This window comes from Herpailurus yagouaroundi, unplaced genomic scaffold (assembly GCF_014898765.1).
Source record: "Herpailurus yagouaroundi ecotype Mexico unplaced genomic scaffold, PumYag 180, whole genome shotgun sequence".
NCBI lineage: Eukaryota > Metazoa > Chordata > Mammalia > Carnivora > Felidae > Herpailurus > Herpailurus yagouaroundi.
The window spans coordinates 3,601,361-3,624,461 of NW_024412411.1; the positions used below are offsets into that span (position 1 = coordinate 3,601,361).

At 50.8% G+C, this 23,101-nt stretch overlaps 2 protein-coding genes and 1 long non-coding RNA gene across 9 annotated transcripts in view; 1 reads left to right on the forward strand and 2 right to left on the reverse strand.

Annotated features, from left to right (window-relative positions):
* LOC121039268 (uncharacterized) overlaps positions 1 to 23,101 on the forward strand; it is a 58,152-nt gene that overhangs the window by 15,795 nt on the left and 19,256 nt on the right. The window lies entirely within an intron of this gene.
* On the reverse strand, positions 389 to 11,737 carry UCP3 (uncoupling protein 3). Of its 2 annotated transcripts, XM_040489312.1 has the most exons (8): positions 11,441 to 11,737; positions 9,187 to 9,236; positions 7,074 to 7,294; positions 6,127 to 6,337; positions 5,644 to 5,844; positions 4,350 to 4,451; positions 3,617 to 3,797; positions 389 to 1,622 (listed from the first exon to the last, which is right to left on the reverse strand). In XM_040489312.1, exons 3-8 carry the CDS (start codon positions 7,197 to 7,199, stop codon positions 1,508 to 1,510), a joined length of 936 nt encoding a protein of 311 aa, XP_040345246.1. In that variant the 5' UTR covers positions 7,200 to 7,294; positions 9,187 to 9,236; positions 11,441 to 11,737; the 3' UTR covers positions 389 to 1,507. The 2 variants fall into 2 exon arrangements, with proteins under 2 accessions (XP_040345246.1, XP_040345245.1); XM_040489311.1 differs by lacking the exon at positions 9,187 to 9,236.
* The window catches only part of C2CD3 (C2 domain containing 3 centriole elongation regulator), a 148,274-nt gene continuing 140,559 nt past the window's right edge, over positions 15,387 to 23,101 (reverse strand). For all 6 annotated transcript variants that reach the window (XM_040489300.1, XM_040489298.1, XM_040489297.1 and 3 more), the window contains one exon: positions 15,387 to 16,217. In XM_040489300.1, the coding sequence (XP_040345234.1) occupies positions 16,077 to 16,217 (141 nt within the window). In that variant the 3' untranslated portion in view covers positions 15,387 to 16,076. The remainder of the gene's footprint in view (positions 16,218 to 23,101) is intronic.

Consider the following 23,101-nt stretch of genomic DNA (forward strand, 5'->3'; position numbering starts at 1 on the left):
GGTGGGGGCTTGTCATTTCCACTTATCTGCTAGGACACTGGGGTACAAGGATTTCCAGTGGTTAGGTTGCTAGTGAGGTGGGGGAGGGGACAGAACCCAGTTCTGTCATCAGACCCACATAGGCTGCTACGAAGCAGAAAAAGACCAACATTCTGGGTCTGCATTATCAACCTGAAAGAAGTCCAGTGAAGTTCAGAAGGAGGTCATCTGGTTCAAGCCCGCATTTTACATACAGATGGAGAAGCCAAAGCCCTAAAAAGCCTAGCAACCAGCCTGGGGAAGGCAGAAGGCAGTTGGGGCATGTGGGGCCAAAGGCCCAGCCCTGACAAACAGGGAACCTGGTGAGAAAGAGGCATTCTGTCCAAGAAAGAGGAGGCAAAAAGAAATAGCTGTTCTCATTCCCACACCCTTTATTGAATTATAATAATTTTCCAAAGAACTCTTGAGTCCTGCTACTTCAGGCTGTCAAGCCTGACATCTACCTCTTTCCCCCCAAGCCTGGCACCCTTTGAGGTGCCTCACAGTCCAGATGGGAAGCGAGGGCTGCATGGGAGTGGGGCTTTGGTGCCTGCGTGTCATCCTCTGTCACCCCTGGGCCCCCAGCCCCTCGTTCCTTTGGTCTAGCCTCTAGACAACCTTTCAGCCTTTCAACAACTTCCCTGGAAGTTCCTTACTGTCCTGAGAAAATAGCTCCCAAGGCCTCATCCTTATATTTACACTTGTAAATATAAGAGCTCTTGCTTTTATAAAGTGCTTTTATGTCCACCTTGTCACTTGATCCTTATAACATCCTTGGTGAGATAGGAAGGAAGGGTTTATGACTGCCATTTTACAGGAAAGAAGATGGAGTCTGCCCTTTTCATTTTCCAGTGTCCTCAGGGAACAGTTACAAACCTCAAACTCCTGCTGGCCCAGCAGTGCTCCTTTGGCACAGGTTCCAGGCGCGCGCGCGCTCTCTCTATCTCTCTCTCGTCTCATATTTTCTAGAATCTCAATGGCTTCTGAAGGGCAGACACATTACACATATGGCTGATGATCCACGGTTAACCAAAGGCTGCAGTCACAGCTACGTTGCTTTGGCAGTGTCCCTCCAAATTCCTTAGCTGATTTCCAAGTACCGTGTGTCACTCCCGTCCCATGCTTGCAGTCCATCTTGTCTACTGTTCATCATCTAATCAGATTTATTTTTTAAAGGACATAGTTTGCAAACTTCTGTTTTATCCACATGGATGTTTTGGCTTATTTTTTCTTGCCTAAATATTAGGCATCCAACTTAATGGGTCCCCCAAATTAATATAATTTATTTGCATCTTGTCCGTGCAAAACAACTGTGTTCTTAAGACAAAGCACCGAAGACCAGAATCCTTCCTCCACTTCTATTTCTTGACTTAGCAGCGAGTAAACAGTTCTGTAAACATGTGTGGGTTTGTGTGTGTATGGACCCACTGCTCTAGTAAAGTCTTAACTGGTTTTGTTCCAGTTTAAGTACCAAGCGGCCCTGCCTTATTCAGAATGGAGATTCCCGTAGCATCTGGACGTTCATCAAGGCCCGTTTCAGCTGCTCGTAGGTCACGAACATTGCCACATTCCAGGCTCCCAAACGCAAAAAAGATGGTGTAAACCTGATGAGAGAAACAACCAAAACATCAGGTGGAGTGGACTAAGAGTCCCAAAGAGATCTCCAGTGCTCCCCCCCCATTCACAGTGTTAGTGCCAAAGGACCTAGGCTTCTGTTGTGAGCATTTTCTGAGATCTGTTTAGGCTTTTTCTTCTCTGCTGAAGGAATTTAGGCAGAAGCTGCAGTCAGGAAAGGAAAGGAAAGAAAACACATTTTGAGCCAGGTTCTGTGTTAGGCAGTTAATTCCTATAATTCTATAAGGTAGCTGTGATGGTTGCCAGGTTTCTTTTTCAAAAGAAACTGAGGCCCAGGGCAGTTAAGGAGCTCAACTAAAACCACCTGACTCCACCCTGCTGCTGGGTGTTTCTGGGATCATTTACAGACTGAGGGGCCATCCCTGAGGGGGTCCCACCAGGGCACCTAGAAGCTGGCTCACCACAGGGTGAAGACTGGGTGACACCAAATTTAGCCAATCTCCAGAGAGCCTGCCTGTCCTGTGTTAGTGCAGCTGGGAGACAGTCCCCACCTTAGCTGCGCAGACTCAGGGAGGAGCCTGTGACCTGGCCCTGCTCCCTCTTCAGCCTCTCTCTCTGCAGATCCTCTCCAGGTCTTCTCTCTCCTGCCAGCCTTGCTTCCGTGCCTTTGCTTGTGATGCTCCCTCTGTCTGGGAATGTCCCCTACTCTCTTCCTTGCCTGGCTGGTTGCTCTAGGCTCTGGAGGGCTTCGCTTGGGCACCACAACCTCATCCCAAGGCCTCTCCAGAACCCTCAGCCTAGGCTCCACAGGGAGTATAGCACCGAGACAATGAATATGAACTCCAGAATCAGACCTGGGTTCAAATCCTAGCTCTTTCAGGTTCTAGCTTCATGACCTAGGACAAGTTACTGAATCTTCCTAAGCCTCAGTGTCCTCATCTGTAAAATAAGCAAAATAACAATATTGACTTCATAGGGGTTGTTGTGAAGGATTCAGTGAGTTACTATACAGCACACGGTGCAGGGCCCAGTATCAGTAAATGCTCAATAAATGTCACCCATGTGTCTGCCGCTCTCTGAGGGAAGCACAGGGCCCAGCACACAGGAGATGCTCAGTAAGTGTTTTCCAAGTGAAAGAATGAACTGAGACAGGTGGCTACCACTGATTGATTGTAATGATAGAAGCACTTACAGGGAAAGAACAATCTGCCAACTGAAATAGTTTTATTATGTCACTCCCAGGGTTGAGAACCTGATTGCATGTTTGGTCCAATCTATGGTTGGGCACCAGAAAACTGTCTGCTGAAGGCATCAGTGGTAGGAGGTGGAAGGGGGGAGGTAGCATCTGATGATTTGGGTTAGAGCCACGGCTCTGACATTTTAAGTTTGTGATCATTACGATCTAGCATGGGGGATAATTGAAACTTACAAATCCTATAACACAAAGTAGGAGGTGGTAAATACCATAAAAAATGATATCAAGGAAGCGTTGCTGAAGCTCACAGGGAGGAGGAAAAATTTGACCTGAGAGCGCTGGGGAGAAGGTAGCATTTGAACTAGTTCTGAAGCATGGCTAAGATTTAAGGCATTCCATTAAGAGGGAATGGTAAAAGCAAAGACACAGAGGCAAGAAAATGTGAAGTGTGTTGGGCATTTTGGCCGCCATCAGTGGTGCTCCACAGTCATGACTGTGGGTTGGAGAAAAGTCAAGATTGCCAACCACCTCTCCCTCCTTCTCTCCTGCCCAATAAGCACTCTGACCTATGCCTAGACTTCTTTTTCTCAGGCAGCCTTCCCTAACTCTCCAAATCAGATTTGGTCCACTTTTTTTTTTTTTTTAACTCCCATAGTTCTTTATATTTTTCCTTTGAGGCATTTACATCTGTGCTGTTCACCACCATGTCCCCAGGTGGACCCATGGCAGGCACATTATACATGGAAGGAGGGGAAGAAGGAAGGAGGGAAGGAAACAAGCCCGGGTTCTCTGGGAGGAGGTGCTGGAAGCAGGAAGGGGGAGGCTCACCCCTTATAGAAAGCTGTGGGGCCCTCATGGGCCACCATCTTCAGCATACAGTCCAAGGGGCTGCGGTATTGGCCTGGGGACGAGTTCATGTACCGGGTCTTCACCACGTCCACTGGGGAGGCCACCACTGTGGCACAGAAACCGGCTCCAAAGGCAGAGATGAAGTGGCAGGGCAAGTTGTCTGTAGCAGGAAAGGGCAGGGCAAATATCGAGCTGTGAGATGGCAGCACACTTGCTCTCTGTTCCATGTGCATCATCGTTTGTCCTTCACCAAACTGTGAACTCCTCGCGTGTAAGGATAGTGCTGTCTAAACCTCTCACAGTACTTGCAAAATAGAACAGGGCTGTCCCAGAGCTGGAAGGCTATGCAGCCCAATGACCTCATTAGAGGAAAATGAAGTCAGAGAAGGAGACTCTTACTTAAAGAGGCATGGTGGGAAGTGCTGGCTGGAAGCCAGGTCTTTGGCCTCCCCGCCCAGGGCTCTTTCCACTTGTCACAATGATGGACCGGGCATTTTTTAAAAGATTTAATTGGCTCTATTAAACGATTCATGAATCGGGCAGCACCCCATCTAGCGAGTAGAGAGGCGCTCCTACACTGGGCATTTTTATCGGGCGCTGCTCCTCTCTCTGCTCCTTCTAACACCCAGGTGCCTCTGAGTAGTGCCCACTCTGTAATTCTGGGTTCCCTCCCTGCTGTGGGAGGGCAGCTGCCTGGAGCCCAAGGCCTCACCAGTGAGCAGGTGATAGTCTAGCAGCTTCTCCTTGATGATGTCATAGGTCACCATCTCAGCACAGTTGATGATGGCATTCCTTGTGATGTTGGGCAAAGTTCCTGTTAAGGAGGAGGTGAGGGCCGATGAGTGGAAAATAGGAGATGTGGGCTCCCTGGTTGCAAGGTCACAGGCCCCAGTTTGGGGAACAGAATGTTCCATTCCAGGGAGGAATGGAATGTTCCATTCCAGGGAGGCTCCACGGAGGAGCCTGCCTCCGTTGAGCAGATTCTACACTTTCCTCTCTGGAGTTAACAACTCTTAGATTATCTATATCCACCTCAGAGACAGAAAACAGAGAGGCCCTCTTATATTTGCTTGAGCCATATTTTGGAGAATAATCTGTAATACCTATCAAAATTAAAATGAGCTTCCCTGAGAACTGGCTAAAGCCAGACAAGGAAGTCTTTCTTTGGAAGAGAGAGGCAAGGCTCTTGGAGCAGTGATGGAAGGTGGCCCTGGGGGGCCCCAGGAGAGCATCAAGGCCAAGCCACTGATATCATAGACGAGGGCTGGGTTCTGGGAAAGCACATAGCAAATAAGGCTGTGACCAGGTGTCCTGTCCTTAACCTTCACTGGGTCACTGTTCCTTCTGCAAAGATTAGTATGACCCCCAATCCACATGTGAGAGAGACTCCGGCATTTGTCAAAGTCACCACTTGGACACACGGGGAATCCTGAAGTCTTGTTCCTGAAGAAGCCCCCTCCACACCGCACCTCCCTGTGCCTGACAACTCATAGCTGCCTCCTCTAGTGGCCTCTATTTCTTCTCCATGTCCTGTAGTCACCCCTGATAGGGCTTTGCTGGGGAAGTCCTTCCCTTCCATCTCCACACATCTAGAGCCCACTGAGCCTTGAGGCCCAGTTTAAGCATCACCTTCCGTCACCACCCCTGGAGACTACATGGCCTCTCCTGCCTCTGGCCCCACACCTCTGTATGAACCTAGCACATCCTCCCCTGTGGAATGCTGTTCCTCGACATGGCTTATCTCTGTGAGAGCCACGAGGCTGTGGAAAGTGTCTTCTATTAATTTCTGTCTCCCTCACAGCAGCCTGTGCACGCTGAAAGGTTGACAAGTTGAACTGAATTTGGGGTACTGTGGCAGGGCAGTGCGACAGTTTTGGTTGGGTTGTTCTTTCAGAATCACTGGAATACACCATGCTTGGAGATCTCTCCTTGCCTAGTACTCTGCCCTAGCCCTAGGGTAGGGAATGCTCTGCCCAAGGCCCTCTGAGCCTGGAGTCCAGACCTACCTTTCCATAGGCCCCTGACCCCTTCCTCCCTGGCGATGGTCCTGTAGGCATCCATTGTCCCGCTGTACTTCCTGCTGCTCCCAGCCCCAAGGTGTATGCTGGCCTGAAATCGGACCTTCACCACGTCCGTGGGCTGGGCACATGATACCGCCATGGCTCCTGTGGTGCAGCCTGCCAAAATCCGGGTAGTGATGCTGGAGTCTGGAGAGAAGGAGAGAGAGTGGGCCGGTGTTCTGCCACCCAGCCCTTCTCTGGACTTGATGCTGTTCTCTGGGGAGCTGCCCCTGCCTGATGCCTGCCTCTTCTCTAGGCCAGGCTTCTAGAGCTTTCCTGACAGTGGCTCGGCCTCCTCATGAGTGTCTGTTACCAGCCTCCCATGCCCCAGCTCTGCCTCTGAGTCTGCACTGCCCTCATCTCTGACCCACTAGCCTTGAGTATGCTTCTGCCCACCCCTTCGGTGTCTACAATATACCAGACACTCACGGTCCGATCCTTTGGGGGTGTAGAACTGCTTGACAGAGTCGTAGAGGCCGATGCGGATGGAGGCAAAGCTCATCTGGCGCTGCAGGCCAGCGACCAGCCCGTTGTAGGGGCTGCGGGGGCCCTCGGTGCGCACCATGGTCAGGATGGTGCCCAGCACGCCACGGTACTGGGTTCTCCGGGCTGCCTGCGTCTCCTGGTTCTCCCCTTGGATCTGAGGAACATCCCGGCAGAGACATGAGCGGAGAGGGGGCAGATGGGGCTGGTTTTCTTTTTTTCTTTTTCTTTTTTTTTTTTTTAATGTTTTTATTTATTTTTGAGACAGAGACAGACAGAGCATGAGCAGGGAAGGGGCAGAGAGAGAGGGAGACCCAGAATCCGAAACAGGCTCCAGGCTCCGAGCTGTCAGCACAGAGCCCGACACGGGGCTCGAACTCACAGACCGCGAGATCATGACCTGAGCTGAAGTCGGATGCTCAACCGACTGAGCCACCCAGGCACCCTGATGGGGCTGGTTTTCAAGAACAAGCATGATTATACAGCCATCACATCCCCAGTAAAAATAACTGAGGCTCGTGCGGCAGTTTATAGCTCATAAGCTGTTATACACAGTGTGGTGCTCAACCCTCAGAGCACATGGAGGGCAGATTGTTTTTCCCACAAGTGGTTGACGGTTTGTCCAAGGTCACATGGTTACTTTTACTTCACACTTTATGGTTTACAGACTACTGTGAGGCCACGAAGGGTCCAAGGGATTAATTAAGATTTTTTTTTGTCTTGGATGATGGTGATGGGGAAATGGTGAGGCAGGGTTGAAACAGTGGAGTAGTGAGTGGCCTGCTCAGGGTTCTGTGTAAGGAAGAGCATGCTGGCAGACATGAGGGGAGCTGGGGTGGAGAACTCAGCCCCTCCTTTGATCTGAACAATGACCCTTGCCAAAAAGCACCTACCTGCAGGCGAACCTTGGCTGTGTCCAGTGGAAAGGTGAGGAGATCAGCAAAACAGGCCGCTGTGCCTGCCCCCAGGAACTTCACAGCTGTTGTGGGAGGTATGTCTGAAGGCTTTAGTCCAACCATGGTCCCAGAAGGTTCTGTCTGGTCCCTCCAGGGCCCAGTAGAGGTCCAAGGAGACAGGCCCCTTTGTAGCCCTGAGCTTTAGTGCAGGGAGGAGGCTGCAGGAGACAGGCCAGAGGAGGCAGGTGGAACTTGGGCCATCTGCACCTATCCCCAGGCTCCTTTCAGCACTGGCAGAGGTTTTAGCGAGAGAAAAACCTGGGCATTGCTATGCTTAGCTGTGTGGATTTGGCTTTTAATAATCCGTTCACTCTTGCAATCCTTGCCTTCCTCCTCCTCCCTCCACTGACTGGGTGGATCTTCATCCTTTAGAGGAGGAAACTGAGGCTCAGGCAGGGACCAGACCTCATTCTGACTGCACGCCACACCCTGTTCTCCTTCCCTCACATCAGGCTGCCCCCTGGGAAGGACCTGCCCCCTGAAGTGTATGGAGAACCTGCCAAGTCTCCCCACTTCAGGTCTTTCTATCCCAAATCAACAAAATAAATGTGCCTCCTGGCTCACCTAAACTGCTAGTTATCTTGGATGAAGGCTTTTTATGCAAGGCTGCCTGAATATACTTTTATTATACTTAAACAAAATCCTTCCCAGCCTTCGATTCCTTCTCTGTCACTGCAGATGGTTAATCTATGACTAGAGGCGTTTCCTCCCAACACTGTGGGGTTCCCAGGCTGATGTTCTGCGTGGAGGAGGGGAGGGAAACTGGTCCTGGGCTCCTCTGCTGCTCTGCCTCTCCAGGGCTCCTAGGGAGATGGGGCTACATCCTGCTGCTAATGTTGGGGGGCAGTGGCCGCTGATCTACCTGGCTCAGCACGTGCCCTTCCCCCCACCCCTGCCCCACACCCCCGAGGCCTTCCTTTCTCAGCTGAAGCAGACAAGCGCCTCAGACAGAGGAGGATCAGTCTTGGGCCAAGGGAACGTGCCTCATCTCCTGGTGTGTACTTGTCCTGGGCTGCCCATACTGCTGCTGGCTGACCAGGGGCACATTTATATTTGAAGATCCTGGTTTAGCTGTAGTTACCTTGGGAGACTGTCATGGGCAGCCCTGCATTCTTATAACCTGGGCTTCTGTGCATCAAGCTTTTGGTGCTGATGACATTTCTTAGCAGGTCACCCCACTGGCGCCCAACTCGCACATACACCTGGTGTGCTGGGATCCTGAACCCTTCTGCGTCCTCACCTCTGGAGCCAGGGCCAGTCCCATAGAGTCATGAGGTGGGCACAGTGTGCGTTGCCTTCCTATGGGCAATAGGAAGACTCTGATCCTGCGGTGAGGAAACCTGAGCTCCTGCCCTGTCTTCATGGCTTACTAAGGGTGGTGGGACCTTGGATATGTCATTTAACCTCTGGGTAAATGAGAATAATGTATTACCTGTTCATCGGTGATAAATTGGACGCCAAAACATAGGGGTGACCCCTCAGGTCTTCTTTCAGGACTGCTATCTGCAACTCTTTCTCCCTGTGCTGTGCCCTCCCCCTACATGGCACCTAAACTCTTGTGCTTGCTGCCACCTTTCCCTGGAAAAGCCTGTTCTTTTTTTTTTTTTTAATTTTTTTAACGTTTATTTATTTTTGAGACAGAGAGAGATCGAGCATGAATGGGGGAGGGGCGGAGAGAGAGGGAGACACAGAATCGGAAGCAGGCTCCAGGCTCCGAGCCGTCAGCCCAGAGCCCGACGCGGGGCTCGAACTCACAGACCGTGAGATCATGACCTGAGTTGAAGTCGGACGCTTAACCGACTGAGCCACCCAGGCACCCCTGGAAAAGCCTGTTCTTAAGAAGAAACAGATGTTCAATTTCGTGCTAAGGTATAAGTGACTATCTTAATGATCAGGTATTTCTTGACTACTACAGTAGGCACTAGGGAAGGAAAGATATGGAATGGATCATGTTTGGCCCTTGCCCTCAAGGAGCTTGCAGATAGGTGTTGAATCATCCAGGGAGTTAAGGAGGTGGGATAGAGGAAGAAGGGCTGAGGTTGGAACTCACCAGCCAGCAGATCCCAGCCTGGTAGTCTGCGTCATAGTGTGGATGGACAACTGTTAAATCATGCCCGGAGGAAGAGGATGCGTTATTTTTATTTTCCAAGCATGAGGTTACATTTACAATTTTATTTTTATTTTTTAAACTTGATGTATGATTTACATAGGATGACTGTATGCGTTTTAGTGGTCACTGAGCCGTAAAGGGAATCATGCATCGATTCTAAATGTTAGGCCCAAATGGCAGATGCAGGAGGAGGTTTTCTGGATGGGGACCTAACCTAGTGTCCAAGCATACAGAAGTCAGATCGTGTCAATTCCCTGTTTTAAAACTATCCAGTTCCCCTCCTTATTCAGAACAAAGTCCCATGTCCCTTGTGATGTACCTGGGCCAACAGGGAGCACTTCATGGGTATTGCCTAATAGGCTGGGTCTTCCTGGGGAGGCCTGTTTTCCCCAGGCCTGGGGGTTGGTCTGGGGGGGGGGGGTGGGGAGGTGGGGAGGCTGAAGTGTCCAGAAACTCCTTTGCCCCCGCTGCCCCTAGTCCCACACCTTCTTGTTGATTAACTCATTAACTGCAATGGTTTCCCCTCTAGATAGGGATCCCCAAAGGCAGGGACGGGGTATGGTATACTTATCCTGCTTCTCTGTGTGGCCTGGTACAGGGATGGCCCAGGGCTAGAGGGTCCCAGGGAGGACCAGCTGACCAAGGAACCCTACTTGCTGAAGTGGAGAAATGGGAAATCAGAGAAGCCCACAGTGTTCTTCGGTAGAGGGTCTTGAATGCCAGGGCTGTACTGAATCTAGCAGAGAATGGGGAGTGGTTGGTGGCTCTCAAGTAGAGGAATGACACCATCAGACCTGTGTTCATAGCATGCTGGTGCAAATGTTAAGGCTGGACCAGAACGAGAGATCGGAGACACAGAGCAGTGAGGAGGTTGTTGGAATGATGCAGCAAGAGATGTTGGAGCCTCAATCCAGGCAAGAGCAGTGGCCATGGGTGAAGCTGGAGCCTACTCTAGAGGCAGTCCTGAGCCACTCATGAGAGGCAGAATGGACAGGCATGGACGCAAGTCAAAAGCCATACCTTGATGGGAGGGCTCTAGAACTTTCATTGGTCAAGTTGTGGTGGAGAGGGAAGCCACCATGGTAGACTCAGATAGGGGCTGCTCTGAGGTCACTGCTCTCCAGCCTCCTTCCCCCTTTACTCCAGCCTCCTAAGTTGGTATGTGAGGAAACCTAGCAGCCAACAGAACTTTGCCACCGACAAAGGTGAAGTTGAGAGCAGAATCTTCTCTCGGTGTCTTTGTGGGGGCACTTGAGGGATGGGATGTTCCAGCTGCACAGCCTACCATAGCAGTGCGCCGTTAATGTCTGCTCAGTGCTTCTTGCATGAGGCACAGTGCTCAGGGCTTTATAGGTATTGACTAACTCAGTCCCTTTATAAGGCTATAAGGTAGTTGTCACAATTATTCCCACTTCATAAACAAGGGCCCTCAGCCGCTGAAGGCTTCAGCTAGTCATAAGACTGAAGGGATGGGGCTGGGATTGGAGCCCAGGTCTGTCTGACACCTGTGCCCGTTCCACTGTCCAGAGCCCTAGGCTTCAGGGAGAGCTCAGGATCCCTGGAGCTGCTTGTTTATAGGGTGGATTCTCAGAGGCCTTTCACACCAGAGATCCTGATTCAGATCTGGGCTGGGCCCTGGGAATCTGTTTTCCACGTCAGCTCTGAAGCAGGGGTCAGAGGACCCCATTCTGAGATGCCCTGCCTGATCTCACCCTCCCGGCAAAGCCCCCATATCATCCCCGCTGAAGAAGCCACCCGAGTAGAGGTCTCTGGGCTCTGTAACCTCCCACTATGCGACTTGGGTCAGGCCTCAGGCCAGAGGTGCCCCCATCATCTCTACTCAGGACAGGGGTCCCAGGATGCTCATGGGGAGAGGACTTAATGCTCTGGAGGAAGTCTGGGGATTCTGGGCCAGACTAAGGAGAAAGCCACTTCTTATCTATGGGGATTTGCAAAATCACAGAGGAGGCAGCCAGCAGAAAAAGGGGGGAGTGAGTGACACACGGGTTGGGGTTGAGCCTCAGCCCTGCTACGGTGCCCTCATTGCAGTTACCCCCTCTTGACAAGGTGGGGGCGTAAGGAAATCTACCGGGTCTGTAGTGATCCCAGGCTAGGGATCCCCGATAGCTCCCGGCTGCTCTCTGTAAGCTGCTGTGAAAGGCAGAAACGGTGGTGGTGGAGGAAGGGGTCTTACCTGTGAGTCCAGCCAGGGGAGGGGAAGCACAGGGCCTCCTTAAGACTCCTTAGCGCTCCATCCCAGGAGGCGGCAGCAGGGACCTCGTTGCCCCCTTGCCATTCACTGTTGTCTCTGCTGCCTCTGTCTTGGCACCTATCTTTATACACTCCAGCTGACCTGAAACCTTACCCTAGAGAAACTAGTTGACAGCCTGATCACTTGACAAGACTTGGCTGGCCAGTGAGTGGAGGGCGGTGAGGGGAAAGGTCAGAGTTCCAGATCTGGTTTAGTTCCTCTGACTCGAGGTTCTTAAAAACAGCTCCTTCCAGCTGCTGAGAGAGCTACCTCAGGTAACAAAGGGTATATATGGGGATAGGGGTTGGACCTGTCACCCCTGAGAATTCAAAGGTCACGGCCACTCACGATAGGCTGGGCAGGGTTCTCCTGGACCTCCCAACATTAACAATGATAGTAATGGTCATTTCTTGGTGCCTACTATGTGCTAGATACTTTGCATATGTTATTTCTATTTTTTACAATCCTATGAGGTAGGTACTAATAGGATTCTAAGTTTTTTTTTTTTTTAATAACAGCTTTACTGAGATATAGTTCATATCCCATTCAATACATCTATTTAAAGGGTACAATTCAATGGTTTTTAGTGTTCAGTTATGCAACCATCATCACAATTTTAGAATATTTTCACCAATCTCCCCTTACTCCCCCCCCAAATCCCTGGGTACATCAGCAGTCACTCCCCTTTTCCCTTTCCACCTAGCCCCAGGCAATTGCTAATCTACTTTCTGTCTATAGCTTTCTGAATCTTCCATATAAATAAAACCATACAATATGTGGCCTTTTGTGACTGGCTTTTTCAGTTAGCATAATACTTTCAAGGTGCATCTGTTGTTAGAGCACGTATCAGTACTTCATTCCTTTTGATTGCTGAGGATCCTAACATTTGTAATGCTTATTTTACAGAGAAGAGAACTGGGTCTCAGGGAGACACAAGGACTTACCCAGGTCATACCGCTAGTATGTGGCAGGGTCCAATTAAATTATAATAGCATCATATTCTGGGCCTATCTGCCGTGACCATTACCATCTCTGACGTGACACTTGAAGGCTTCAGCATGGACACTGCTGAAGGGAGCCAAAGGGAGCTGGGGAAGGTGTGTGAAGCACAGCAGGGAGGGTCCCCAGCAGCTCCTACCATAGGCTCCATCGGTAGGCACTGAGGGGGAGGGTGGGGCCCATCTGAACCTGGGACCCAGGTGGCATAGGAAAGAGGAGGGTAGGGGGACAGGAGAGGAGAAGGGGAGGAGGGTGGGAAGGGAGTTAACTAGGTGGGGCAGAGGCCATTTCTGGACTTGGGCACAGAGTCATGGCCACAGGGCAAGTGGTCACAAGTCCAGACAGTCAAGTGCAGAGCCAGGGCTGTGTCCTCTTCCTTGGACCAGGCCCTGCCCCTCACATCAGCAGCACAGGCACTTGTGTTATTTCTTTTCTTTTTAAAAAAAAATTTTTTTTTTTAATGTTTATTCTTGAGAGAGACAGAGACAGAATGTGAGTGGGTTGGGGCAGAGAGAGAGGGAGGCACAGAATCCGAAGCAGGCTCCAGGGCTCTGAGCTGTCAGCACAGAGACTGATGCGGGGCTCGAACCCACGAGCTGTGAGATCATGACCTGAGCCGAAGTCGGATGCTCAACCAACTGAGCCACCCAGGTGCCCCAGCACTTGTATTATTTCTAACACAGGGAAGGGGCTGCTAGGACTGCTGAGGTTGGGATCAAGGAGCAGGTTTTGGGCTCCAGCTGGAAATGCTGACCTGAAGGTGGTGGGTGAATTGCAGTGGGTATATGGGGAGGGATAAACAGTAGGAGCTCAAAGAGGCTGTGGACCCTGGTACCCAGAGGGAGGACTCAGCTTACACTGGCTTGGGAGGCTTCTTTAAAAAAAAAAAAAAAAATTTTTTTTTAAATGTTTATTTTTGACACACAGAGTGTGAGTGGGGGAGGGGCAGAGAGAGGAAGACACAGAATCCAAAGCAGGCTCCAGGCTCTGAGCTGTCAGCACAGAGCCCAGCAGGGCTCGAACTCATGAACCATGAGATCATGACCTGAGCCAAAGTTGGAGGCTTACCTGACTGAGCCACCCAGGTGCCCCTGGCCTGGGAGGCTTCTTGAGGACAGGGCCAGGTGTGTCTGCTTTGGCTCCCTGTCCCCAGAATCCAATAGGCGCTGAAGTTCCAAGGTTGGCTGCAATGGGCTGGGATCATCCAGCATCTGGTGATCAGAAACACCCATTTTCAGGGCTCTGCAGAGGCAGTAAGTGCCTGATGGGAAGCAAGGGGGACTGTAGCTATTGTCAGATATGTACCTCATTCCCTTAACCCACGCTGCATGGCCTGCAAGGCTTTTCACCTCTGAGTTGTCACCAGGAAAGAGATCCAACTTTCAGGGAGAAGATACTGGTAAATAACACACTTTTTGTAAGTCGAGGTGGTGGTTTTCAGACCCTTGGGGTGCCTTTGTCATTGGGGGCTGCCCTGAGACTGGGTAGGAGGAGCCGCCTGGGTGGGAGCAGCCGGTGTCCTCCTGTGGCCTTATCCTAACTTGACCCCTATCAGGTTATTTACAGGAGCTGCAGCAGGATTAGGAAGGAATATTCTTCACCTGAGGCTTAACCGCTCAGGCCTGAGCCCGACTACCTCTCTGTAGGTTCTGTGTGGCCTCAAGGGTGGTGGAGCATCCCCTTCCCCCTTCCTTGAAAGCTCCCACTGTTGACCTGAGAGGAGGCACTGGGGAGGGGGTGAGTGGCGGGCCGAAGGCTGGGGGACGAGATGAACAAATGAAGGGCACCAGCTTGGTCTGAAGGCACTTCCCTGATGAGGGGGCACCCTGTGCCTCCTCAGGGTTCCTGCATTACCCTGTGCCCTCTAGGGCACGTCCTGCCTGTCTCAGAGTTGGTGTGCTTGCCCATCTGCTGGTTTGCTCCAGGACAGTGGGGGAGGAGTGGGAGGAGCTGACATTTTCTCAGCTTCCACTAAGTGCCAAGTGCGGGCGAAGCACTTTCACAAATGTCATCTCGTTTAATCTTCACAACAACCCTCTGAAGCATTATTATCTGTGTTTTACAGCTGAGGCAACAGTCTCAGATGGGAGGACAGTCAAGCCAGAGGGGACCTGTCAGGGAAGTGGCAGGGTCAGACTGGCTTCTTCTCTATCTCTAGCGGTGTGTGGCCCTAAGTGCCCTCCTGGTTCTCTCTCTGGGCTCATCTGCAGACTCAACTCTTCTAGGAAGCCTTCCTTGGTTACTCTAGCCCACGTGGTCTTTCTCCATGAATTCCCCCAATTCAGAGCACTCACTGGCTATACCCTGTGTGCAGAAGCCTTGTGACGTCTCTGAAAATGTTTTGTGTGGTGATTCATTCCTAGCTACATAAAGACGCAAATGACTTCAGTGAGTTTCAGTTTCTAAAATGGGAATCATGGTATGTAGGTTATAGAGTTGTTTTGAGGACTAAGTGAAATACACTGTGCTTGGGAGAGCGGGGCCTCCATTTTAGTTCTCTCTCAACCTTTTCTCCCAGTCACCACTCTGCATATCTTTGCCCCTTTCTTATCTTCCCCACAGGCCCCGTCTACAGTAGCTGCTCAAATGTTTAGAGTCTGACAATCTTAAGCCAGAGCTACCCATCCTAGAGAGGTCAAGGATTCTGAGACCTATTCCAGCAGACCGCTCCACTTTGCTGATAGATTTGAGGCAAAAGGTGTCATCCTAATCTGGACCAATCTGACCTTTGGGGAAGGGAAGTTCAGAAGTCTCATGGTGACCCGGGCCCCCAGTTCCAGGTGAGCTGAAAAGGACTATGGTTTTCAAGCTTTCCTCTGGCCGTTAGAGCACAAATGGATTCCTAATACCCCAGTCCAGTGGCCAACCCAGAAGACAGCTGTGTACAAAATACAAATACCAATATGATTTTATTCAAACACAGGTAGGAATAATGACCTTCAGAGCTGGGTAAAAACAATAAGTTAAAAGCATGGTTAGAATTTAAGATAATCAGATTAAAAAGTCTAAAGGAGGTGATTCTCCTCTCCTTTTCTATTGATTAGTTTAACACAGCATAAAATAATTTATAGCTATAAAATATGCTTATTCCTAAGCAAGTCAAATGGAGGTGGCCCTAGGATTTCCTTGGCTATGCATGATGCACACAATCTTCACTCCCTCCTCTACCTTGCTCTAACTTTAAGGCAAAAGTGGCCCATGATATTCAGGCAGAAGGCTGCCTCAGGTCAGCAGCAGGCTACCAAGGACATTGGAAAGAGTTTCTCAGCCAGAAGATGCCTGCTCAGGTCCCTTGGTCAAAAGATGGATGATTCCACTTGGGCACTGGAGTCCGTTTTGTTTCTAGCCTTTGCCTCACTATAGAAGGAAGAAGCTGAAATCCTGGCAGGTGGACACTGGGCTGGTTTGGGACGTTCCTCCAGTCTGTGCTGGATGGGTCTCAAGGCCCCCATGGGCGAGGCTGGTGATGGTTTCAGGGGTCTCACAGCCCTGAAGGAAGCAGACCTCGTGCCTCATGCAAGCCGGACAAGGCCGAGGGCAGGTGGACAGGTGGGTCCTTCCCTCGGTCTCTCAGGTTGCGTTAGTCTTTCTGGGAGTATTGGGAAGAAAATATCCGTGCAATCCTGCGAGTTTCTTCTTCAGGCAGGTTGGGAGGCAGCGAGTTAGGTCTGGGACGAGCAGGCCTTCCAGACAAGGGTCTGCTGGAGGCCTCACTCTTGTCCTGGAGAGGAAGAAGTCAGCTAGGTTAGCATTGAGGATATGGCACCTCCAAGAAATGACTTTGATTACTGTCATCTTTTGGTCCTTTGGCTAATATTGACATAGAGCTGACTGGTTTACAAAGCCCTTCACGTACTTGATCTTGTTTAACCCTCACCTCTACCCTGTAGGTGGGTACATCATTCGCAGGCCACAGAGAGGAAACTATAGTTCAGGCTAAATAAACTCAAGGTCGCATAGTTTGGAGTAGCAGAGCCAAGATGTGAACCCTAGCTCAGACTCTTTCTGTGCCTCTGGAGGAGTATCCTCCGGGACAGGTTTAAAGCCTCGTCCCTTCTCTTGCTGAATGAATCTAGGTAAGTCATTTGTCTTCTGAGTTGTAATTGTTCCACATGTGACCTGGGAATATATTTAACTGTCAGGGGGAAGATGTTGGTGAATAATACACTCTCTGTATGGCCACTGGGAGTTCCTAGAACTGCCAGGTGACTGACATAGGGCATACCCATGGCCCTGCTACCAAACTTTTCCTGCCTTGGGCTGACAGGGTATCACTAATTCCTCTTTAAGGTCTTAGTGTACATTTGGGTTATGCCATTGTGGTCTTCTGGATGCCTTTATAACTTACTCTTTTGCTCATTCAACCCCCCCCCCCCCTTTATTTTTGGTGCCAGGTTCCTGCCCTGAAGGAGCTCAAAGCTGTACAGAAAAGTCACCCCAGGTAGCTGGCTGACAGCAAGGTCCCAGGGAGGAGGTGGAAGCCTAGTAGGGGAAGAGAGAGTGCTGAAAGGAGATGGGCGTTGTCACCACAGGCAAACTTGGCTGACTTCACAGCATGTAGCCTGCCCTGGAATTCTAAATGCTAACCTCTAAAGGAGTGTATACAACCTGAGCAAACCCTCAGCACTGACAGCCCACAGGTAGGGTTAACTGAGAACCAAGAACAAAGCAGTGCTAGGGGCTGGGCATGCCCAGTAGAGTGGAGAAGACACAGCTCCCTGTCTTCTAGGCAGACCTAGACTAAAAGGGAAAAAAAGGAAACCCACCCTTTGCTCACATTTGTAGTTCTTTCTTCTAAATAAACTATGAGAGGTACCCGTACCCCATAATGCCTCAGGCCATGGTAGGCCAGTCGCCCAGTGCTCCTGCAAGACATGGACTGGGTCTGATGCTTGTGACTCCAACTGGGCCAGGTCCAAGACAGGAGCGTGGTTAACTGCTAGACCAGTGAATGGGTGGGACCAAGCCTTGGTGACCAGAGGTTTAAATTGCATGGGGAGGAGACTGCCTCTTGCAGCAAACATCTTATTCACTCATTCTAGAACCAGTGGTTGTTGGCCTACCATGTGCCAGGCCCTTGGTTAAGTCAAATCCTCTCAGGGGCTCAGCAGCACTTTAAGTCTGCATATTCCCCTCTTTACTCCCAAGATGCACGCCTGTTATTTCATGAGCGATTTAGGATTTAGAGGTGACACCAAATCCCATTCCAGTCCCCAGGGCTACACTGCAGATGGATCTTCTGGGTCACCAGCTGTATCTTACTTTCCATTTCTTTCTCTGCTGCAGTGAAAGGGGACTAGGGAGATGTTTGTTCTGTAAGCCAGATGGGAAAACAGGCCTAAGAGCATGGTCCCCTGTCTCTTGTGTCCTCATCTGCCAGGAGAGAAGCATTCTGTTTTGGAGAGGCTCTAATGGGTCTAGTTCTCCATCTCTGGATGGGCCAAGTACCTCAGTTCATGAGATGAACATCAAAAGACCTTTGTTGGTGACTCAGCAAACCTTTCAGGAGCCTAAGATCCATTCAACCTGATCACCTTTTAAGGACAATAGGTACCCCCGGTTCCTGTCCCCACAGGGCTGCTCAGGCTAGAGGAGAGACAGACGCCAATATATCTAACAATCCCAAGCTTAGGACTTGGGAGCATAGAGAAAGGGGCAATCCATAACAGCCAGGATGGACAGGGGAGGCTTCACACAGAGGTGATACCTGAAATGGGCAGAGTTTCAGCAGAGCTGGGGGGTGGGGTGAGGTCATTCCACTGGAAGAATAGCACAGCATAAGCACAGGCCTGCACCTGCTGGCTGGGCCAACAACTGCCCTGGAGCTGAACTGTGTGTGGCTGGTTCAGCCAACTACCCAGCACCCACACCTGGACCCAGCAACCTAGGGGGCCCTTATCTGTATGGCCCAGGCCCAGGGACAGGGCTTGGCTCTGTGTACTGGGCAGGGCAGGGGCGTGGAAAGACAGAGAACACACACTCAGCAGCATTTGGCTTTTGTTGACCTCAGTAGGGTCTAAAAAACATCTTGACTAGGAGTAAAGGTTCTTTCATCAGAGCTGTTACCCCAAACACACAACTTGGAAGGGACTGGGCAGAGATGAAGTTGCTTGAAGTAGGGCTACCCCTACACGTACTAACTGTCCCTCTGAAATACTCCCATGTGCCTGCTGGAGCCCTGCGTGCCCAGGTGCCCACAAAAGAACAGGGCCCCAGGCTCAATACAGCTGCTTGCCTTGCTCAACTTTCACCCTCTTGCTGGCTGCCTTCCTCTAGGTTAGGACGAGGACTTTCTTGGGGCTAGAAGAGTAGCAGATTCAGCAGCTGTAGCCAGGAACAGGGGGGAATATGGGACAAGACACATAGACCAGGGGCCTAGCCCTGTGGGGCAAGTCCAAAATTTGACCACCTAGCCCACTGCAGCGTGACTGGGCTCCATGATCTGAGTTCACCCTCTGCTCCTGCATAGCCTATGATTTGCAGGAGTCTCAGGTTTCCTAGGGAGGCAGGAGGAGTCTGCATGGAAGCAGGATCACCAGACTGAGGGGCTGTAAGGGCCTTGAAGTCTGGACAGTGGGTGTTCTGTATGGGGTAAAGTCCGTGGAAGGGTACTTTCAAGAAGAGGGACCTGAAACGACATGAAGGTGGAATTTGAAAAAAGAAGACGAGAAAGGGTCTTCCAGGTAGAGGCTGGCTTAAGCAGAGATATGAAGAAATAACTGCTAGGAAAATAGTGGGGGTGGGCTTGGCTGAGTGCAGGTATGGAGAGAAGACAAACCCAGAGAAAGGGGCTGATGCTTGCTGGGGGAAGTTCTTGAATATCTGGAGAGGAACTGACCTTATTTCTCTTAGCCTTCCCAGTGAACAGGGATGTAGGCATGGGGTGGGGGGTGGGGGGTGATTACTGTCCTAGGCTGAAGGACAGAACTGGCTTTACTGTGGTCTGGGTGTCAAGCATAGCAGCAGGGCAGGGGCTCCCAGACTGCCCCCATTAAATCCACCCAGTTCTCTCATTAAATTCTCCCACTTTTAAATATGGGGACCTGTTGTTTTCCAGGCATCTGGACACCCAGGCCATGAACATGAATAGGCCTCTGTAGCCTGTTATTTCAGTCAGATGTGTTTGTCTCATGGTTATAGGTAGAAACCTGCTGGGATGAAAATAAAGCATCATGTACAGAGTAAGGAGTAACAGTGGCAGGAAAATCTGGGGCTTCCTCAAATCAAGAGGCTAACTCTGTCCTGGGGAGTTGGTTTCTCCTCCTGGCTCTACCACTTCTTAGCCAAGTGGCTTTGGGTAAGTCACTTTCTCTCTGGGCCTTGGCTTCCTCATCTGAAAATGGATCAACATGAGCAGATAATGTAAGGGGAGGTGCTCTGTAACCCAGGAACTTCTCCCAGCCTGTGGGTCCCTCTTTGGCTAGGTCCCTGAGATACAGTGTCTTCTCCAAAAGCTCCTCAGAAAGGGCCAGCCCTCTTCTCTGGTCTGAAATGTGGTCTGATCCAAACTGCTGTGTTCTGGGTTCTCTTCACTCCAGTCCCCCGATGGATGCCCTTGAATAGAGCACCTGCTCCCAGGAAGGTGGTAGGTGCATGTGTCCCCACTCACCCCTGCTTCAGGGTGTTTCTGGGACTTTCTCAGAGAAGAAGCTGTGGGGTGGAGCGGAATGAACACTGGTCTGTGGCCAAAGCCCAACTGTCCACTTGCCTGATGCCAAGACACAGTCTTTCTTGGTCTCAGTATCTTCATTACCAGATGGAGCTAAGAACCGTTTGGCCTTCTTACCTCAGGTCTACTGTGAAGCTGAAATGCAATTCAGATGTGACCAAGGCTCTGGCCGGGGACAGCTCTTGCTAAGCTGGAGCTAAAGCTGACACCTGCTACACAGAGCAAAATGAGGCCTTGCTCTTCTCAGACCTCACTCCGGGTAGAGTAGAAGTAAGGTCCTGTACCTTCCTAAGGCATGCCCAGTGCTAGGCCAGGCCTGGCTTAGCTCTCCCCTCTCTATTGCCCCCTGCCCAATGAACCTCTGGGGCTGGCATCTGGGCTGAAGGTTTGTTCTTTTCCAGAGGAGTTCCCTTAAGTGACATAAACACTGATTTAGGAGCTGGAAGCAAAATTTTTGGAAGAGCTGAAAACTGAAAGTAAACAGCTCCCTGATTCCGGCTGGCTAGGTGGGCTTGCCAACGGATTGCTGCCTCAGAGACAAGTGAGGGCTCAGTACAGCTGCCTGCCTTGCTCAACTTTCACCCCCTTGGCTGGGTGCCTTCCCTTGGAGTGGCTCCCAGGGTCTTCTCTGAAGGCTAGGACTAGGACTTCCTTAGGCTAAAAGAGAGTAGCAGATTCAGCAGCCGCAACTAGGAGCAGGGGGGAAGTGAGGACAGGACAGAGACCAGGGGCCTATCCCTGAGAGGCGAATCCTAAATTTGATCACCCAGCCCAAATGCAGTGTGGCTGGGCTCCACGCTTTGAGCTCCATTCCTCACCACCCCCTGGTCCCTCCCTATTCTTCCTCTGAGAAGCCTTCCCTGACAACAGGCCTATTCCACAGGGACTAGAGCCACACTCTCTCACCCTGGGCCTCAGTCCTCACACCCTCCCCCCCACACAGAATGAAGAGGCCTGACTAAAGACTTCTCAACCCTCTGAAGCCACACCCTGCCAGTGAGAGGGCTCAAAAGTCCAGACTCCTGAGAGGGAAGGGTTAAAGTGACACTCCTGGAAGAGGTCCTGGTGCCTCCCAGACTCTGGCCTCAGAGTAGCTCAGGCAACTTGAGCCCAGCACCCGCCCAAGAGTTCTGTGGGCCCTTTCCCTCACTGTGCTTGCCAAGCTGCATTCTGGGCCAGGGTGGGCACCAGCCAATTCTGGCTGTTTCCCCTGACTTCTGTACACCCTTGGCTAGGGAGCTCATCTCCTCCTGAAAGCTTTGTGTGGCCTTTATCAGAAACCCTTGGACCTTTAGGACTCTTCTTGGCACCCTGCAGAGGGCTAGGGACTCAGTGGCTCCAAGAAATGAGGCAATATGTCAGGGCCTCCTGCTCTAAGAGGGACATCTCAGCCATCAGGCCCAGACCACAGGCTGAGGCGAGAGGACACTGGGCTCAGGAAGTTCCCTTGGGCCCCTGCTGATGTGATCTGATGATTTTGTAGAGGCTGGGTTTCTCAACCAGGATTGTACATCTCCTAGATGCCTCCTGGCTCGAGGAAGGGAAATTCCTTGGGCTTCTGTGAGAAAAGCAGTGGACTTAAAAGGCTTCAGATTCACAGACCAGCGGGGCAGAGACTTCCGAGGCTAGGGATCTGTCACCCTCCGGTGGGAGTGGTGTGTCATCCTGGGCCTCTAACTCAGGGTCTGAACTGAGCACAGTCAACTGCTACAGCCCTGAAAACTGTTCTCCGTATTTCAGGGGTGCTCTGTGGGGCCTAACTTCCCAGCTTCCAGTTCTTGGTCCTAAGCTTTTGATCACACCCTCATCTCTTAGTATTTCATCCTACCGGTTCCCTCCAAAGTAGAACAACGTAAGAGGGAAGACGTTTCAATAATAATGATGATAAAAATAACAATAACTAATACTCATATAGTTCTCTCTTATGTGCCACGAATAACTGTACTTTACATCTCTTACTCAGTTAATCCTACACAAAACAAATCCTAGGAGGCAAGTCTCTTATGCCCATTTTTTAAAAAAGTGTACTTATTTATTTTGAGAGAGAGAGAACACACACGTGAGTGAGTGGAGGGGCAGAGAGAGAGAGAGAGAGGGAGAATCTGAAGCAGGCACTGTGCTGTCATGCAGAGCCCGACATGGGCTTGACCGCAAGAATCTCATGAACTGTGAGATCGTGACCTGAGCCAAAACCAAGTGTCGGACACAACCAACTGAGCCACCCAGGTGCCCCTTATTCAGATAAAGGAACCAAAGCACAGAAAAGTTAGATAGCTTGCCCCAGGAGGTTCCACAGCTAATAAGTGGCTGAAGTTTAAGCTTAGGCTTCCTAGATTCATAGGCCACCCTTCTTGCCACTGTACAAAACTGCCTGGTAGGAGAGAAGAGAGAAATACAGTCACAAATTAAGTCTGTGTTGCCTCTGGAGAGACCATGCCCAAGATTCCTCAGAAACCCAGCAGCCGAGTCAGGGCAAGAAACCAGGTTTGCTGACTCTCAGCTCCCCAGCTGGCCAAGCACTTTGATCCCTAGTGATGTCTAAAATGCTGTGGGATCTGGCTGAATGGAGGTGAGAACGCTAGGGTGGGGGGCAGTAGACAACTCAAGGCTCTCAAGGGTACACTTGTGCCTGGCTTTGCCTCTGACTTCCTGCCTCCTGCATTCACTCCTCAGGAACAACACTCCTCAGGAAGAGCACCTGACCCCATGCCTGTGGCTAATCCAAGGGCTCATTGGGGTACCTGGGTGGCTCAGTTGGTTAAGCATTGGATTTTGGCTCAGGTCATGATCTCACAGTTTGTGAGTTCGAACCCCATTACACTGACAGCATGGAGCCTGCGAAGATCCTCTGTTTCCCTCTCTTTCTGCCCCTCCCCAACTCTGTCTCTGAAAAATAAAAAAGCATTAAAAAAAAAAAAAATCTGAGGGCTCATTCA

What these genes read in the sequence shown, in the direction of transcription:
- UCP3 (XM_040489311.1), bottom strand. Translation starts at nt 7,199, where the DNA reads ATGGTTGGACTAAAGCCTTCAGACATACCTCCCACAACAGCTGTGAAG. An exon ending in CACCCCCAAAGGATCGGACC is followed by an intron (nt 5,845 to 6,126) that starts GTGAGTGTCTGG and finishes CCTTCTCTCCAG; the next exon opens with ACTCCAGCATCACTACCCGG. An exon ending in GGTCAGGGGCCTATGGAAAG is followed by an intron (nt 4,452 to 5,643) that starts GTAGGTCTGGAC and finishes CCTCCTTAACAG; the next exon opens with GAACTTTGCCCAACATCACA.